General features: G+C 43.2%; 1 protein-coding gene across 13 annotated transcripts in view; it reads right to left on the bottom strand.

The window, feature by feature from the left end:
• Positions 1-18,519, bottom strand: part of LOC145354415 (uncharacterized) — a 266,934-nt gene that overhangs the window by 112,123 nt on the left and 136,292 nt on the right. For all 13 annotated transcript variants that reach the window (XM_080205707.1, XM_080205705.1, XM_080205706.1 and 10 more), the window contains 2 exons: positions 14,202-14,333; positions 11,233-11,358 (listed from right to left, as the gene is read on the bottom strand). In XM_080205707.1, coding sequence (XP_080061833.1) covers positions 11,233-11,358; positions 14,202-14,333 — 258 coding nt within the window. The remainder of the gene's footprint in view (positions 1-11,232; positions 11,359-14,201; positions 14,334-18,519) is intronic.

Raw genomic sequence — 18,519 nt, forward strand, 5'->3', positions numbered from 1 at the left:
GATTTTTAATACACACGAAGAAACCCAACAAAATGACAAACCATATTTTACTTTCCGTTATTAAGAAAAAGAACTAAAACAGCAAGATACTCGGATAGCAGAAGCCCCTCTGAATGCTCACAGATAATGATAAAGTGGTAGTTTTTTTTGCATTGGCTTAATTCACTAATTAATTCAGGTTACTGCTTCTGCCTCAGCAGCGTGTGGGGGATGCAATAGGCTTCATTACACATTTAGTCTGAAGTATTCGCATGCGAGTCTCACCAAGCAGAATTTTTATCAAAGTATCATTGGGCCACGTAAACTTGAAAGCTCCAGATTTAATCCCCAGTCTGTCTTGAGTTAACTGATCTCAATCAGGACACCAGTACGGATGTGACTGCAGCTGGTTACAGTATGCTAGGCAAGTGAAGTACTCACAGTGAAGGATGACCATTTCAGAAACACGGCTGTTCTTACTAGTCAAAGATGACGCCAGCGTTCACAGTCAGCTTCAGGAGGTGAGGGGGGAAATTGGTGCTGGATGGAAGGAGAGGTCCAGAATGCAGAACACAATCCTGCCATTGTGGAATAGCTCTGTTCAGGTCAATATGAGATCTCAACACAAAAGTTAATGAACTTTAATTTTAACATAATAAGTTATGTTTAGCTTTAAGGATACACACTAATCCTCACAAGTGTGAATATAGTTACTAATCATTTATGCCACAAAGTCAGGAAATTCCAGGTTCAGAAGCTAGCATAGCAAAGCGGCACGGTGGCATAGTGGTTAGCACTGCTGCCTCATAGCACTAGGGACCCAGGTTCAATTCCGGCCTTGGGTCACTGTCTAGTGTCAAATTTGCACATTCTCCCCATGTCTGCATTGGTTTCCTCCAGTTTCCTCCCAGAGTCCAAAGATGTGTGGGTTAGGTGGATTGGCCAAGGCAAATTAACCCTAGTGTCAAGGGGATCAGCAGGGTAAATATGAGGGGTTATGGGAATAGGATCCGGATGGGATTATGGTCGGTGCAGGCTCGATGGGCCAAATGGCCTTCTTCTGCACTGTGGTCTCTATAATTCTAAGAAAGGTATGCCAACTGTGATTGTTATCAGATCGGCACTCCAGTCCACACAGCTGCTGCGTGAATGGTGTCAGCTGGAATCGGAGCAGGGGGGCGTATCAGGAAGTGTCCGTTGACCTGGAGCGGGATTTTACGGTTTTGGATGAGGGAGGCCATAAAATCCCGCCCTAAGTTTATTTTGGTAGAATTTTGCCCGAGAAATACTCAGCATTGCTGCTATCAAAATTCTGGATATGAGAATCCTGGAAGAGATTCCTGTTGCGTTATTTGGAAGAAAACATTGATGAGATTGGTTTGACTGTAATAGGGACAGTGTGCCTTTGGCCATCCGGTAGTGTTTACTGATCCAAGCACACCACGGTGGGAATGCCTTGGGAAAACTGTCTTTGCAGCCTTCATATTTTTCACCAGGAAAGCAGTGGTCAACTTCTGTCACCTGCTTAGAGGTGATGTGCAAACAAGTTTCACCACAAAGACTGCACGACTCATGGCAATCAAAGTCATTACACTTCTGACCCATGTGTGTCTCAGGCCTGTGATAAAGGTACATTAGCTACACCCACTCATACTATACTGATACATCAAACAAGCCACTATTGATGATAAACCCACTTCATAACTTCTCCCATTAAAACCAAGGAGCAGAAGTAAGAAAAAGTAAATTTGCATTTATTTAGCATTTTTCATGATCACAAAGCAGCGATTTACAGTTAATGAAGCATCTTTAAAGTATAGTCACTGAGTGAACCAAATCTCATGGAGGCAATGGGGGTCTCAGCTGCTGACAAGACCCCCACATCACCTCTTTTTGGGAAGGCTGGCTCCATCTTGTGCCAGTAGGGCACTAGACAGGCTGCTGGCGGGCCATCAAGGATTCTGGGGGCAGAAGTCCCAGCCACTGGGAGCTGCCCATCAATCGGGAACCACTAGCTTTTCTGTGCTCAGTAGTGCTTCTGGGAAGCAGTGGCTGCTGCAGGTACTATATCCACAAAATGCCTTGGATTGAGGAGGGACCCAGGCACAGCTGAATGGCGGCGAGAAGTGGGTTACAATGTTGGGGGGGGGGGGCAGTCACAGAATGGGATTGGCAGCGAAGGTAGGAGGGTGACTCTCAGTCAGCCCCTACTTCCTAATGTCAGGTTTCTCAATTAGGCCTTTGAACAATGGATTCTCCCACAAGCAAACGCACCAGGGTTTACTTGTCAAGCTCCTTGTATGTCAAGCCTGTCTACTGCTGGGTTAATACCAGTGGCAGTGAGATGGGCATTAATTAGCCACTCAAGGGCTTCTCTTGGTGGCAACGGGGATGGCCGTCCATAGGTCTTCCTGCCACAGATTTAATCAGGGTAGATTAATCCAGGGTGGATTTAATCCTGATTAAATGCCCCTTTACCAGCAAATTCACAATGGGGGAGGGTACAAGATTCTACCCAATGTTGCATTATCGAAAACCCAACAATTTTATTCACTTTGAAGCATTCCTCCAAGTCCAGGGTAGTATTGAATAAAAACACTGAGGCCAAATTCCTGCACACAACCCTGTTTCTTTTGTGAATCCTAGTAGGAGATTCATGAATGTGCAGGTCGTTAGTGATGAGCAACGTAGAATCACATAAGGCAATGCAGCTTTTCTCATTAAACAATCCTTCATGCCTCTGGTATATAAAGAAGGCTGAAATCAAACATGGCTTCTAAGCTATTGTCTTTAGCCTCGATTGTTGACCCACCACACAGATAATCACGAGCAGCAATAAAACAAGAGTTATGTTTTCAGGGTCCCAAGGTGGGGAGCATTGCTTGTTCAAACTGCAAAAGTGGTTGACTTTTCTGACCAACATTTTCGAACGTCACAGTGGTTAGCTGCCTTTCAGCGTCAGGGGCCCGAGTTCGAATCCCCACGTGGGTCGCTATCTGTGTGGAGTCTGCATGTTCTTCCCGTGTCTGTGTAGGATTCCTCTGGATTTCCTCTCACAGTCTGAATGACATGCTAGATAGGTGCATTGGCCATGCTAAATTCTCCTTCAGTGTACCCGAACAGTGTACCTGGTTTTGAGAGACTTCTTACTGAATGTGCTGAAGCCTCAAACCGTTGACTTTGTTCCTCTCCTCACAGATGCTGCTGGACCTGCTGAGATTTTCCAGCATGTTCAGCTTAAGTGTAAGATTTCCAGCCTCAGCAGTGGCTTTTATTATCCAGTGCTTTCCAGGTTTGCAGCCAACAGAATGAAGGAAACCTGTAAAGGTGATCATCCCTGTTTCCGATTCAAGCTGGATGCATAACACTCAACGAATGAGGTCAACCTTGGGAAATCCGGTGAGTTCAACTCAGTGCACCCACAGTTCGACTTCCCAGCACTTAAACCATTGCATCAGAAGATTGCCCTGCACCCACCCCACCCCCCCACCCGATGAACTGGGTTTTTGTCCAATTAACTCATAGCTACCTGGTTCTCACTGCACTTTTCCCCTGTAGTGTGATGCGGTCTTTGTTCTCGTGCAGAACTGAAAAGGCAACAAGCAACAATATTTTCTAACCTACAGTCAGCGCAATCCAGTCAGGGAGAAAAATATCGGTTTCCATGGGCACCAGACAGACACAGTGTGCGAATGAAAGCAAAGGCGGTTATGGAAGTGCTTTTAATTAGATTGAGGTGATATTCCGCTTCATGACAAAATAATGCCAAGAGTAAACACATTTTAAGCGACATTTGTGATCACATCCATTCATCAATTAAGCAGTCTGTCATATGAACAGCTAGACCATAAAGCAATTTTATAAAGAGAAAAGGTATTCCCTCAAACTGATGGGTTTTCATTATTAATACCTGATCATGTTATGGAGGTTGATTGGGATGAAAAAAAAGTGAGTCTTTGGAACAAATTTATGGAAATAAGACCCTTTGTTGTTGGTCTTTTATGCACAGTGCCTGCATAAAAGATGAAGCCCTGCATATTTGATGGTTTCAGCTTTTTTATGGTGACAATGATCAGCCACAAAATAGGCTGGATTTACCAATAAACCAGTGAGTAAGCTCATCATTATCTCCATTTTTGAACATTTTGTTGGTTATCCTGCTGAGTTTTCACTGTTAAGTTGCATTTATTGATGAGGTTCAGGAACAAAGCCTTCTCCGTCTGTACAATATGCAAAAAAAAAGTGAAGCAGAGGACCTCCCGGGTAAAACCCTACATTTGGATCCATTCCATATTCAGATCTGCACAAGATTTTTGATATCAGTGTTGAATATTTAAAATAAATTTGATTTTTTTCTTTGTAAATGTCAGTGTGTGTGGATTTGACAGGAATCAAAGCACTTGCAGAGAAAGCACATGCAGAAGAGAAGTGCAGTTTACAGATAAAGCACAGATTGCAAAATAATATTCCAAAGCAGAAAAGGGTTGGGTGGGGTTGGGGCTGGGGATGGGGGGGGGGGTGTCGCTGTAGAGGCTGTTGTGCACTCAGGCTGTTTGGTTGCTGCTGCCTCACCTTGGGGGTCTGCCAGAATGCACAAAGGAAGTCTCGTTCTCATACATTTTTAACCCTTTCATGACTTCAGCTGGGTTTCTGGGCTGCGGTTTTTGCCACCCTGTTCACCTAAAAAAAACCAGCTTGGGCTACATTTTATGTACATTTTATTCTTCTATTTTGCAAGCTGTTTTACACACCTAAGCAGGAGCTTACTTGGTCTGTTACAGCCAAAACACCAGAAGCTGCGAAACTATTCTGGACATAGTTAAAAATGAAGCTGTCCTGTTATCCAGTGCTTACTGTAATTGTGCAGATTGCCATTGATTACACTGATCTGCACAGACAACATTGTATTATAATTACTAATCTGGGTAGCAGGTGCTCTTCTGGTGCGTGCGCGCTGGTGTGGGAACATGCAAGGAGTAGGAGAGGGTTAGAGGAAATCCCTCCTTAGGACAGCTTTTGACAGCACCCACACCCAGTCATACAGAGAGGACCTGAAGGCTTCTCTGGGGTGCTGATTTGCTCACCCACCCCACTCCACTCCACCATGCTGTAGGCATGCCTCCGGGCAACTTACGAGCCCCCACTTGCATCGGGAAACTGAAAGCTGATGGAAAAATGCCTGTCAGCCTCCTTTAACTCTGTTAAACAAGCTGTAATGAGCCTAATTGTCTGCCCACCTCCCTGGAGCGGTTAATAAACTTGGCGGCCACAAACCCACCTTGCCCAGACTTGGGAAAGCATCACGCCAGCTGGCACCTGTAATTTCAGGTCCATCTGCCTCAACTCCCAACCTCAGCAGAGTCAACAAATTCAGGCCTGAGAGTAAGTTGGATCATCAGGTAAATTCTTAGGCTGGGATTTTCCAGCCACACACTTTGGCTGCCAACCAAAAATCAACAGACTTTCTGTCGGACCAGGTGAACCTGGCAGCAGGCTGGGCTGGAGAATCCTGCTCTTAATTTCTTCAAAGCTGACTGGTGTTGGCGTGTGTTAAAGCAAACAATGTTGTTCTCATCTGTCTCCGATTGAGACTGTACATAATGTACATTTGATGATACACACATATATATGTGGAAATCTGGGGGTTACAAATTGAATATGCTAATGAGACAAATATTGATGGATTTACTGATCATTCAGCATTGCAACATCCCTCTTAGATTTTCTTTTTCTTTCTTACTTCACTACTTCTGAAGAAAGTAACTCAGCAAACTGTCATTCAACAGACAGAGGCAGTTCTTTAGTACCAATCTTTTCGGGGCAATCATTCAGTACCTTGGCCACGTGGCCTTTTTTCAAGAGTAGACTTGAAAAATTATCAACAAGCTCGTTAATTGATTGCATGAATCATCCCAGCAAAGTGCAATGTTGTTCTTGCCCATCCGCCTCCTGCACCAGAAGAAAATGTCTCTTGCACTGAGTCACAAGATTAGAGGGGCAAGAATCTTAGTGTTGCCTAGGGACATTAAGAGTGACTAGTTTTAGCATCCTGAATGTAATGAGGGAAGGGGGAAGGGGGCGTGGTGGATGCTGTTGACATCAAATGTGGGACTTGCCTGGTCAACATGGCTCAATGATGCTTCTTTGGGATTGAAATGCAATCGTATACTACCTGGCTTGCCATAGTCATGTGACCTCTGTCATCCATGTTATACTCAATTCTAATAAAAATGCTACACTAGAAGCACCATTCATAGCATGGTGCCACAAGTAGAGTTGAGTTTGAGGTTCTAGGGCTGGAGAGAGAACACAGATGTTCAGAGCTGCAGTAAGCTGCTAAATGCCACAGAAAGTCATTTAAAAGGAAAGCAAGAAGATAAGTCAAAATTGCTATTAATTTTCTTCTCCAAGCTCATGTCAAAATGAAAAGGGGTAGTTTTTCCACACAGAGGCAAAAGTATGAGATTTGATTAACAAGTTGCAGCCAATATGAGTAACAATACTTTCAGCATTGCCAGGGAGAGATTGCTACAAATGGTATTCCAACCTAAATCTCTCCGAAGAACAGAAACAAAAAGCAAATATCTTAAAGGCCTTGAAAGCACTAGGCTCAAGGTGAAAAAGAGTCCATTAATCAATATTCCAACATCCACTGTAATTTGCTTTTATATTGAAAAACAAAGGTATAATTTTGAATGTGCTTAAGATTTCTATACCTGGATGGGTAAAACCAACAGTTACATTCATGCTGAGCAAAGGTATTTATTTGTACGTGTGGGGGTTGGTTTCAATTCCAACTGCGATTCTAATGTGCTTAGAGAGGACTATGGTGTAAAGAATAAATAGACCAGCAATGGTTGCTTAGCAACTGGGACCTTGTAAGGATAAAAGAGCTATTAAGTTTTAGCTGAATTTATTGGCAGTGGGACCAGATCACTGAGGAGCGAACAGCTCACAACATTGCCACTTCCTTGTCCTGTCCAATTTCTGGCAAAGATTCGGGTTTCCTAAGGAACAAGATACAGTTCAGGTGTACTGAAGGAAGGTGTACAAGAGGTTCAGGGAATTAGGAGATGTTAAAGATCTTGAGGAGTATAAGGACTGTAGGAGAGAACTTAAAAGGGAAATTAGGAGAGCCAGAAGGGGTCATGAGAAGACCTTGGCGAGTAAGATTAAGGAGAATCCCAAGGCCTTCTATAAATATGTGAAAGGTAAAAGGATAAGAAGAGAAGGGATAGGACCGATAAAAGGTGAGGGGGGAAAGGTTTGTGTGGAACCAGAAGAAATGGCGGAGGTGCTTAACGAGTACTTCGCCTCAGTATTCACGGTGGAAGCCGATCTGGGAGATTTTGTTATGGATTTGCAGCAGATGGAAAGGATTGAGTACGTGAATATTAAGGAGGAGGATGTGTTGGAACTTTTGAATTCTATCAAGGTAGATAAGTCGCCGGGACCAGATGGGATGTACCCCAGGATACTGTGGGAGGCGAGGGAAGAGATTGCAGAGCCCCTGGCGATGATCTTTGCGTCGTCAATGGAGACGGGAGAGGTTCCAGAGGATTGGAGGATTGCGGATGTAGTTCCTATTTTTAAGAAAGGGAACAGAGATAGCCCGGGAAATTACCGACCGGTGAGTCTGACCTCAGTGGTTGGTAAGCTGATGGAGAGGCTTCTGAGGGACAAGATTTACGAACATTTGGAGAAGTTTGACATGATCAGGAATAGTCAGCATGGATTTGTCAAGGGCAGGTCGTGCCTTACAAGCCTAGTTGAGTTCTTCGATAATGTGACTGAACACATTGACGAAGGAAGTGCCGTGGACGTAGTGTACATGGACTTCAGCAAGGCGTTTGATAAGGTCCCCCATGCAAGACTTCTTGAGAAGGTGAGAGGGCATGGGATCCAAGGGCCTTTGGCCTTGTGGATCCAGAACTGGCTTGCCTGCAGAAGGCAGAGAGTGGTTGTGGATGGGGCTTTTTCTGAATGGAGGTCAGTCACCAGCGGAGTGCCTCAAGGATCTGTTCTGGGACCCTTGTTGTTTGTCATTTTCATAAATGACCTGGATGAGGAAGTGGAGGGATGGGTAAGTAAGTTCGCTGATGACACGAAGGTCGGTGGTGTTGTGGATGATCTGGAAGGATGGCAAAAGTTGCAGCAGGACATAGATAGGATGCAGGACTGGGCGGAGAAGTGGCAGATGGACTTCAACGCGGATAAATGTGTTGTCGTCCATTTTGGCAGAACCAACGGGATGAACGAGTACACTATTAAGGGCAGAAGTCTGAGTAGTGTTGAGGAGCAGAAGGATCTTGGGGTCTGGGTCCACAGGACTCTTAAATCGGCCTCGCAGGTGGAGGAGGTGGTCAAGAAGGCGTATGGTGTACTGGCCTTCATTAATCGAGGGATTGAGTTTAGGAGTCGGGAGGTAATGCTGGAACTTTATAAGACCCTTGTCAGGCCTCATTTGGAGTATTGTGCGCAGTTCTGGTCGCCTCACTATAGGAAAGATGTAGAAGCTATTGAAAGGGTGCAGAGGAGATTTACAAGGATGTTGCCTGGACTGGGAGGCATGCCTTATGAAGTTAGGTTGAGGGAGCTGGGACTCTTTTCCCTGGAGAGACGAAGGTTGAGAGGCGACCTGATAGAAGTTTACAAAATGTTGAGAGGAATAGATAGGGTGGACTCTCAGAGGCTATTTCCCCGGTTTGAAATGGTCGCTACGAGAGGACACAGATTTAAGGTGCGGGGAGGGAGGTTCAGAAGTGATGTTAGGGGTAAGTTTTTCACTCAGAGGGTGGTGAGTGAATGGAATCGGCTGCCGTCAGTGGTGGTGGAGGCGAACTCGCTGGGGTCTTTTAAAAGACTTCTGGATGAGTATATGGGGTTTAATGAGATTGAGGGTTATAGATAGGTCTGTAGGTTGGTAGGTGATGTGGTCGGCGCAACTTGTGGGCCGAAGGGCCTGTTTGTGCTGTAGTGTTCTATGTTCTATGTTCTATGTTCTATGTTCTATGTATCTATGAAATTAGGGCAGAAAGAATGTTTCAGGTGACTGAACAAAGTGAACAAAGAGCAAAATGTTATTCAGAAGAATTCAAGGAAGGATAAACAGGGGGGCAAATTTTACCGTCCCGCCCACCACAGAAATCAGAGTGACAGAGGGGTGGATCATGGAAAAGACTGTTGAACTCAGGCGGGGCTTGCCGGTTTTGGTGGAAAATCCCGCCCAGAGTGTTCTGGGATAAAGAAATACTTGCAGTAACTAGATTTGAAGTGACAAAGCAGACTTCAGAGGTAGATGAAATGTTCGATGTCTTTTTAATAAGTGTCTGGGAATTCGGAGTTAAAGCAATTGCGACCATTTGAACAGCTGTCAAGACAAAGAAATCTTAAAAAGGAGAGGTGTAAATCTTGGACACTGGATTCACTGAAGCTTTGTTTAAATGCATCATTTGGGAAACTTGGTCTGCATTTTGCAAACCACTAAGGAAAGGCATTATAATGAGAGTATAGATGGAATCTTACCAAGGTGTCAGGGTCTGACTGCAAACTAATGTGTTTCACTTCAGATCTTACACCACTCCCTAAATAAAACAGGAGGACATGGTGAGGGTGGGGCCTAAACAAGCCAGTAAAGGCCAGGTGCTCTGAGATCAGGGCACCCCTAACAAAAAGAATAACCTCCATACCACAGAGGTCTCAGGGGCTACCCCAGACCCTGCAATGGGAGCCAGCATCTCTGCCAGTATGGTGCAAACCTGACAATGCCAACTTGTGCCAGGGACATTGCCAGGGCACTGTCAGGCCATGTCACTCTCCCCTGGGGGACATACTGACCTGTTCACCCCCGTGGGGAATCCCTACAACATGTTAATGTCTGGGTGGACCTGTTGTAAACCGTGCTGACGTGGCATCACATCAGTGAGGTTTCAAAATAGACCTGGCTGGGTGAGTGGGTAGAAGTATGTGACAAGGGGGTGTCTTTAATTTGATTTACTTTTATTAAAATCAGGTTCGTGCCTGTTGTGGGCAAGAACCCAATTACATCACCAGCGAAAGGCAGCAAAAATCAGAGATCATAATCTCGCCGGTTTTGACAGATTTTGAGCTCCCACTCCCATTCCTGTGGATGAAGAGCGCGGACTCAAGATTAGCATGTTTTGGGAGTGGAATTTAGAAACTCTTATCTGATAATCATCTGGGGAGTTTCCAAAGAGAAATCCACAGACAGTAACTTGTGTTGAGAGCGGAGTGTGCGCATTTGACCGCTGCCAATCAGTTTGCTGTAAAGGGAACGTGTGCACTAATGAGACCATTGCAACTTCAGATGTACTTTGTGATTCATGTCAATCTTAAAATCAGTGCGTGATTGTGAAGCAAAGAGGGAGTAAAGGAGTATTGTATAAAAACTCAACTTCTATGTTTAATAAATGTGTTTTTGTTCTTAGAAGTAGTTAGCAGCCCTGTGACTCTGTTCCTCCACATTTTTATTAAAAAGGTACGATCTTTTGAGGCAGGGTTCCATTCTGGGATCTTCCATCCAGTTATATCATCATCAACTGGGATCATAACAGCCACAAAACAGAAAGCAAAATTCGGTACATTTCAAAGCTCTCAAAATCCTGATTTCCAGCAGAGCTATGTGACTGGGGAGCAGTTATGGCTGTTTCGTAGACATAAAATTTTCAGGGCACTGTAGTAACCTAGGAGCAGGAAATCTCTGGCCACGATACCACAGGAATGTGACGATCCTTGCAAATAAGTACTGTCAGGCTTACACAGGCAAATCAAAGACATAAAAAGCATGAGAAACATTGCACCTAGCACCTTAACCAAGTGCAAGAGTCCATTAAACATATTTTTTTTAAATCATAGTAATGGTTTAAATGCTAAAGATGACAAAGAGATGCAAGTTCTTAGTCTTCATTCCTTCAACACAAGCAGCTGAAACAGCCAGAACCAGACAAGAAATATCACTGTCCTCAGGTCTGGACAAGTTCCTGCATTGATAGATTTTGTCCACTAGGGTGAGCTTCCAACTCAAGAAAGGACAAGAATCTCCTCAACTCACCATCAAACTTGATCAAAACACACTCTCACAGTGAACTGGATCTTAAAATATAACCCTTAAAATTAGTACGAAAGTCAGACAATTGCAAACTGATTTTCATCTTCAATCTGTTGATTAGTTATAAACTAGAAAACAAAGTGACAGAATAACAAGCTTAGAAGTCAGACTTTTACACCACATACCTTCGAAGTTTCTGCAGGTCTGTCGTATCAACCTCTGGTTCGTTACTTCCTTCAGGTGAAAGAGGGGGTGGTACAAATGGAAGAGGAGGAACAATTGGCGCTTCCGAGTCACTTGATAACGAAACACTGGAAAACGCAAAACGTGACAAGATTTGAAGTGTTCCATAAGGTAAAATAAAATGACAGAGCAGGTTTTATTACCAATAGCTGCTGAACTATACAGTAGGAAGTCTCACAATACCTGAACAACACTTACCTGACGAAGGAGCAGCGCTTCAAAATCTAGTGGCTTTTACTATCAAACAAACCTGTTGGACTTTAACCTGGTGTTGTGAGACTTCTTACTGTGTTCACCCCAGTCCAACACTGGCATCTCCACATCAGAAGTACACAGTAACATCACAATTTAGATACAATAGGCACAATCACCTCGGTAAGATCAAATAACTTCCAGTTTGACATGGCTTTTTACATGTTTTCACATGTCAAACTATTTGCATTATGCAAAAATGAAGAAATGTATTGGTTCATTCCCTTACCCAATGCACACTGGGATAGCCCCACCTACATGTCAATCTCAAAGCAGTTTGCTTCACTTTTCATTTTATTCTAATCTAAATGGATTGTTTGAATGCCAGAAACTGGTAAAAATGAACTGGATCTTAAAATATAACCCTTAAAATTAGTATAGGTGCCTTTCTGAAATATAGTCATTAGGCAACTTTCTATTGAATGTTAGATTTGTTAAAAGACCCAAAACATAAAAATTACCTGCAAGAAATTAAATTGAGAAGTGACTATTTGTAAAGAATGTAGGGCTGGAACTCAGCGGATACAATCTGTGTAACCCTTGAGCAAAGACCCCATCATAGGTCGTGGAATCAGTGAGTGGCCACTCGATAGCAAGCAAACAAAACCAAGCTGGTTTCTGATTTTCGAGGAAAACTGATGTTGTTTTCACTGTGCCCTCACAAGACACAAGGATAGCAAAACAGAAATACTGGCCTGGATCTTCCAATTAAATAGCAGTTCGCGTTGAGATCAGGATGGAAGTGGTATTGGGAGTTCCTGGGAGCCAGCTTCTGAACCCAGAACACTTAGAACACCAGAAATGACTCCATGGCACAGCTAAGTGCATTAACTTGAACTGTTTGGCCAAAACTTACACTGATTTCTACACAGATAATTTTGGAGCTGGTCCTAGCAGACTGATCACTGCTGATCAGTGCAACTCCAAGTAAATCAGGTGGACCCAGGGCACCCCTGACACTGCTTACCATGCACCACCCCCAACCCCCTCCTGCTACGTCCACCTCAGAACAGTTCACCCTACTCCCCACCCCGGCTCAACATCCGGAATTCTTGGCTCCTTGGTCGGACCAATGTCAGAGCAGAGCCGGGAGACCGGGATTGGATAGGGAATTAGCAGTGTGAGGGAGGAGGCTCAGCATTGTCAGGGGGTGCAGGAGGGGGTGAGTATTTTCAGTGCTGTGGGGGCAGTGAGCAGTGTTGGGGGGATGAGGGGAGGTGGGGTAAGCATTCTCACTGAGAAGACTAAGCGCTGCTGGAAAGTGTGGAAAGGTGATGAGGGGGTTGAGCACTGGGGGAGATTCTGAGTAGAGTCAGAAGTGTTGGTTTGTGGGGGAAAGCTTAAACAGGGAGAGGATCCATTTGAAAGCAAATCGGGGATGGGGCTTGGCGTCAGGAGAAGGTCGAGCATGGCTGGGAATACAGGGGCAGGGTGGGGTGGGGAGTGAATATTTTCATGGTTGCAGGGTGACGGGAACAGTGTTGATAAGTCTGGCAGTGGTCATTGGGGGTGGGGAAAGGAGGGGAGGTGAGAAGCGCCAGGGAGGAAGCAAGGCAGAGTCAAGGTGCAGGGGGAGAGGAGGGCGGGCGGTTATGAGCAATGCTGGATATTGTGAGCAGCAGGAGACTGGAAAGTATTGGAGATGTGGGCTTGGCTGGGGGAAACCTGAAAGCTGACAGGTCAATTTAAAAATAGCCATCCGGGTGCATGGGATGGAGGTGCAGTGTTGTGGGTTTTGACAAATGTGTGGAGTGAGGTCGAGCAGTGTTGGCAGTGCAGGTTTGCGTGTGGGGCCTTGTTAATAAAGATGGGTCCAAAACAGTGAGATTGAATGAACTGAAAACATATCTCAATGGGCCTGCATTCAGTTCAAGATAACAAGGGGACATCACTTCACTACAGCGGCACTGCACCACTGGGCTTCCTGACCAACCTCATTGCTGTATCAGCCTGCAGCCAGGACAGGCAGAACCCAGGGCTTCCAAGCAGAGGTCAGGATGCAGTTTGAAACAGGACCCGTCACGTGTGCTCTTGTTCTGCTGCTGATCAGAAGTCCATGGCCAATAATTTAATGCATTCAGATGGTGTCAACTAAGGTGAACTTAAATGAACGTTGTCGACATGTGAAGAGGAAACCTTTTCGTTTGGCATTCTTATTGCACTTGTAGATACCTAGTCGATTATCAAATTCGCTCCATCAAAATTTCTGCTAAATCTTGAAATGCCAAATAATCTGCCTCTTCAACCAGTTACCTGACCATCATGGATCCCATAGTGCCACTGTTCCCAGTTTATTGTACCAGGAAAAGTTCTTAAATTCTACTGAACATTTTCTGTTTTAGTAACAATATGTACAAATATGGGGATAGATTTCCAGCGTGAAATTTTGGACACAAAGCATTTCCTGACAGGGTGCAAAGAAACAATCACATAGACATGCAATCCTCCCTTCAACCTCTTGATGCATAACACACAGACAAAAAAGGCTATGATTTAGCCCCATGGTCTTGTTAAAATAAAACACATCTGCACCACGTCACATTAGGACAGTGACTAAACTCTTCACAAATACATCCTTGGCTGTGAAACACTTTAAGATGTTCAGTTGTCTTGTGAAGCTCTGTGCAAATGCCAATCTTTCTTCTTCTTCCAAACATACCTCACAAGCTCTTTCTGTTGCTCTGCTACATCAATGGTTGGCTTATCTGTATCGTCAGATTGCAGAGTTAGAAGTGGAGGAGGTAGAGGAAAAGCTAGAACTGGCTCTTCGCAACTGGAAGGCACAGAAACACTGTAAAATAAAGGAACATAATCAGTGACATTCCCAAAACTCATTCTGAACCAATACTATGTTGTAGGTATAATTTAAAGAGGTGTTTCCACTTAACAAAACATCAATGACTAACAGCTAAAATATCAGCGCACATTTGGAAATTTAAATCATCACTTGGCACCAATACCTCCCACTTTTTTTAAATTCACATAACTTAAATCAAATTTGGTTGTTATCATTTTTGTAAAATTCAAAGCTTTAAACAGGATGATGATGTTGCTTTGATGCATACTGATGGTGCATTCTACAACCAGTATTCTCACGTGTATGGAAGCCAACTACCAAAATGACCATTTTTATTCTGGAATCTTCTTGTGAAGCCGAGAGAAACAAGAGTGCTCCTCCAAGCTCGACATTAAGTTCACGGGCCGTGATTCAAACCTCTTCCCCCAAAAATTCTCACCTTAAGGGCTACACTTACAATCTCAGCCAGCAAGTAAGCCAAACAATCTATCTTTTTCCCAGGAGTAGAACCTATCTCTGAGGCTGTGGCTGTTGTCAGTAACTAACCAACAACAAACAAATGACCCCGGCAGACTAAATTTACATGGTTCTTCGGTGTCAGTCTAACGCTTAAACTGTTGATCATTCTTTAGTGGAAAAGGAAGTACGGACCCTATTCCAGAAACCACCCACATTTAAGGTTGGACAAAGAACACAAGCCATTTTCCATTACCATTACTGTCGGTTATAGAGTCGTAGATTATAGTGTATTCAGGCAGAAACAAGTCCGCAGCGAGGACTTCCCACATCATTCAAACACAATTACTTTATTATACTTAAATTTCACCTAAAGGAATCAGGTTACAGCTCGCACTTTAGGAAGCATGTTGGGTGAGTGGTTTGCACTTTGTTAAAGTGCAATTACTTGGCATATCTGATCCCCTTGAAATGAAACAGGATTTATGGAAGCACCAAAGTTTAGTTTCAGATGTGAAATGGTCAAGTTCCATTATATTTACAGAAATCTCATTACATTTAATTGGTTGAGCAAACAAAGATATTGAAAATAACGTCCTTCCTATCAATCATCAAAATGTACGATGAGCAAATCGAGTTAGCATCGATACACCCAACATATATACGATAGGAGCTGGAGCAATCATAATTTGTAGTAAGTATTCTACAACTGGCTGCAGAGTCACAGGGCTCCATACAATCCATGTGGCGCCTGCCTGCACCTCAGTAAGGAAAAGTGATTAAGGGGACTACGTTTGACAAGAATGCAATCTCATTTAACACACAAGTGGTAAGACCAAATTAACCACTAATATGAATTTATCTAGCTCCCTGAACTACTGTCCACTAATATCTGTATACAGATCAGCATCATAAATCAAAAAATTCTGCAATATCCACTAAAATAATATACAAATGTTTCACAAGTGTAACTGACGCAAATTATAGGGAAATAAAGAATTTCAAGGAGAACTATTTAAAGGACAAAGCTGAGGAAAGAAACTCGAGGACAGATTTTATGTTTGTAACATTTTATTTGTCCTTAAAATATCTTCTTCTTAGGGATATTTCAAAGTATTTAACTCTAACAAAACAAAACAAGCATCTAGCCCAGTGTGACCGCACAACCAGTTCAACTAACGAAACAGGCTTGACAACAGCTTTGGTTCTTCTTTAAATATAACAATCATTCTGTGATAACCGAGTCAAGTTAACTGGGAGTAACACTCTTTAGTTATGATTGTTGATAAAAATTATTCCAGACCCACTTTGCTTAATATCTAAAACAATTTATTTTAAATCCACACAAGCCTGACTCGCAATCTAAAATTCTGCTCTAACCTTAAAGTAATTTTCTCAAATTCCACAGTTACCAGCACATAAGAAATCACCAACGTGCATCATGACAGCGTGTGAAATTTTTCCTTCATTAATACCAACAGACCAAATTAAATGCCAAAATGAATCTAGCTCCCTCTGGGCTGCTCATTCACCAAGAAATTCTATTTCTTTATTCATTTTACCGGATTTGGATGTCATTGGCTGGGGCATCCTGAACTGCCCTCCATTTCAGAAGACATTTAAGAGTCAACTACATTACTGGGAGCCTGGAGTCACATGTAGGCCAGACTAGCTAAGGGCAGAAATTTTCCTTCCTTAAAGGACATTAGTGAACCAGATGGGTTTTTATGACGTGTCTTGGTTATCATCAGAATTTTAATTCCAGATTTTTTTTGAACTCAAATTGCACTTATCTCCTTTCATGACATTTGAACCTGGACCTCCAGATTTTGCTTTGGGTCTCTGGATTATTAGTCCAGTGACAACACCACTGTGCCACTGCCTCTCCCTTTATCCTGGAAGAATCATTTCAATCGTGATATTTTGCTCAATTTCCACAATTTACCTTCTGTATCTGCTACCTCGTCAGGTGGTTTCAGAATTTTATCCTTAGCAACTAATAACATTAATATTGGTTGAACATTAACGTAAAACTTCAGGTTTCATGTTAAGGGAATGTCCTGACCGGGTAAGCTGCAGAGCTAACGATTTCCCAAAAACTGTCTTACGGTGCTCCTTGCCAGGTTTGTTTTGTGTCTTTTTCATAGAGGTTTTACTCCACAACACAGGCATCCCACTGGATATTACTTCAGTACTTATAAAATCACTTGTTCTAGGTGCTTTCCATGGAATTACCACACTCAAGTGACCTCAGACGGTGGAACCTGCTGCTTCACAGCACCAGGGACCCAGGTTCAATTCTCTACACTGTTTGTGTGGAGTTTGCACGTTCTCTCCATGTCTGCATGGGTTTTCTCCAGATGCTGTGGTTTCTACCTACAGTCGAAAGATGTGCAGGTTAGATGGATTGGTCATTCGTCAAATTTTCCACAAAGGCTGAAGGGAATGATCATTTCCTAAGAATTTTTAAGGCATCAAGTACCTGATTCAACTGAGTCTCCTTCTTCAAGAACTGAGTATCAGTTAGAATTAATTGACTGACCGGATGAGATACCTCAACATAATCCATTAAACACTAGCATCTATACAGAGGTGCCCAAACTGAACTTGGTTGATCTTTTATCCAATTTGCTGAATTCTGCGAGAAACTGAATGGCCTTTTCCAAAACCTAGCCAATTCTGACCAGACCTTCTACACATTCAACAGGTAACTTTTGTAATAGAATTCTTGGATGAAATCTAGAAACTTTCATCAACTGACTGGAATCCATCTCAGAAAGTGTCTTACTTCTTGCAGGATACAACCACAACAAGACCATGGGCAGGATTTTGAGCTTGCACTCTTGATGTATGAGGTCAAAATCTGGTGAAAACCGGAAATCACAAATCTCGCTGGCATAATCTCCAATTTTCCCCATCCTTCATCGGTAACATACATTTACAAGCTTTTAACAATAAAGACACACATTAAATAATCTGCTGAACTAATCCAGCAAGCATAGCTTCGGCCTAGTCTTCTATATCTGACCACATGCAGATCCCCAATTAAAGCCCACCACTTAAATAAAATGAAACACCCAATTAATATTCATAATGGGAACCAAATCTTCATAATTCATAAATTAAGACCCTACATTTTTTCCAGATCTCCAGATTTTTCAGCACCCCACTACATTGTTCCTATTAAGAGTTCCGTAGGTAATGTGTTAAAGTCTTTGCTAATCCTTAATTCTACCCGTTGTGCATCCACTGCTTGTATCATCCCTTACTGCTGTAATTGTGTTTTCTTAGACCAATATTGCTGCTCCATTGTATAATCTTTTCTGAAGATCCCACAGCTGAAATGTATAGCTTCTAACCCTGCCCAACTTGTAACCAGATCTTGGTGATGGCTGTGACATTAAATTCCTTAATCTGAATTTGTGCTCCTGACTCACTTATTTCTTGTCTTCATGTACGGTATCCTTATTTGGGTAACTATCTCCCCCCGCTTCCCGCTATGTGTTTGGCTAGTCTTTTTGGTTTACCACACCCTAATAGTTTCAGTTTTTTGCCATCAGTCTCTTTACTGCTTCTGCAAGGCCACGTTGCCTCTCTGGTTCAGTGCAGACTAACCCATCTATAGAAGCTTGTCTCACCTCAAAAGTGATTGCAGTGCCCAAAAATCTGACGATCCCCATCGACACCATCCATCCACACTTGTTGACTTTCCTAATCTTGCACT

The sequence above is a fragment of the Carcharhinus amblyrhynchos genome, chromosome 17, assembly GCF_965287045.1.
Source record: "Carcharhinus amblyrhynchos chromosome 17, sCarAmb.v2.hapA, whole genome shotgun sequence".
Taxonomy (NCBI): Eukaryota; Metazoa; Chordata; class Chondrichthyes; order Carcharhiniformes; family Carcharhinidae; genus Carcharhinus; species Carcharhinus amblyrhynchos.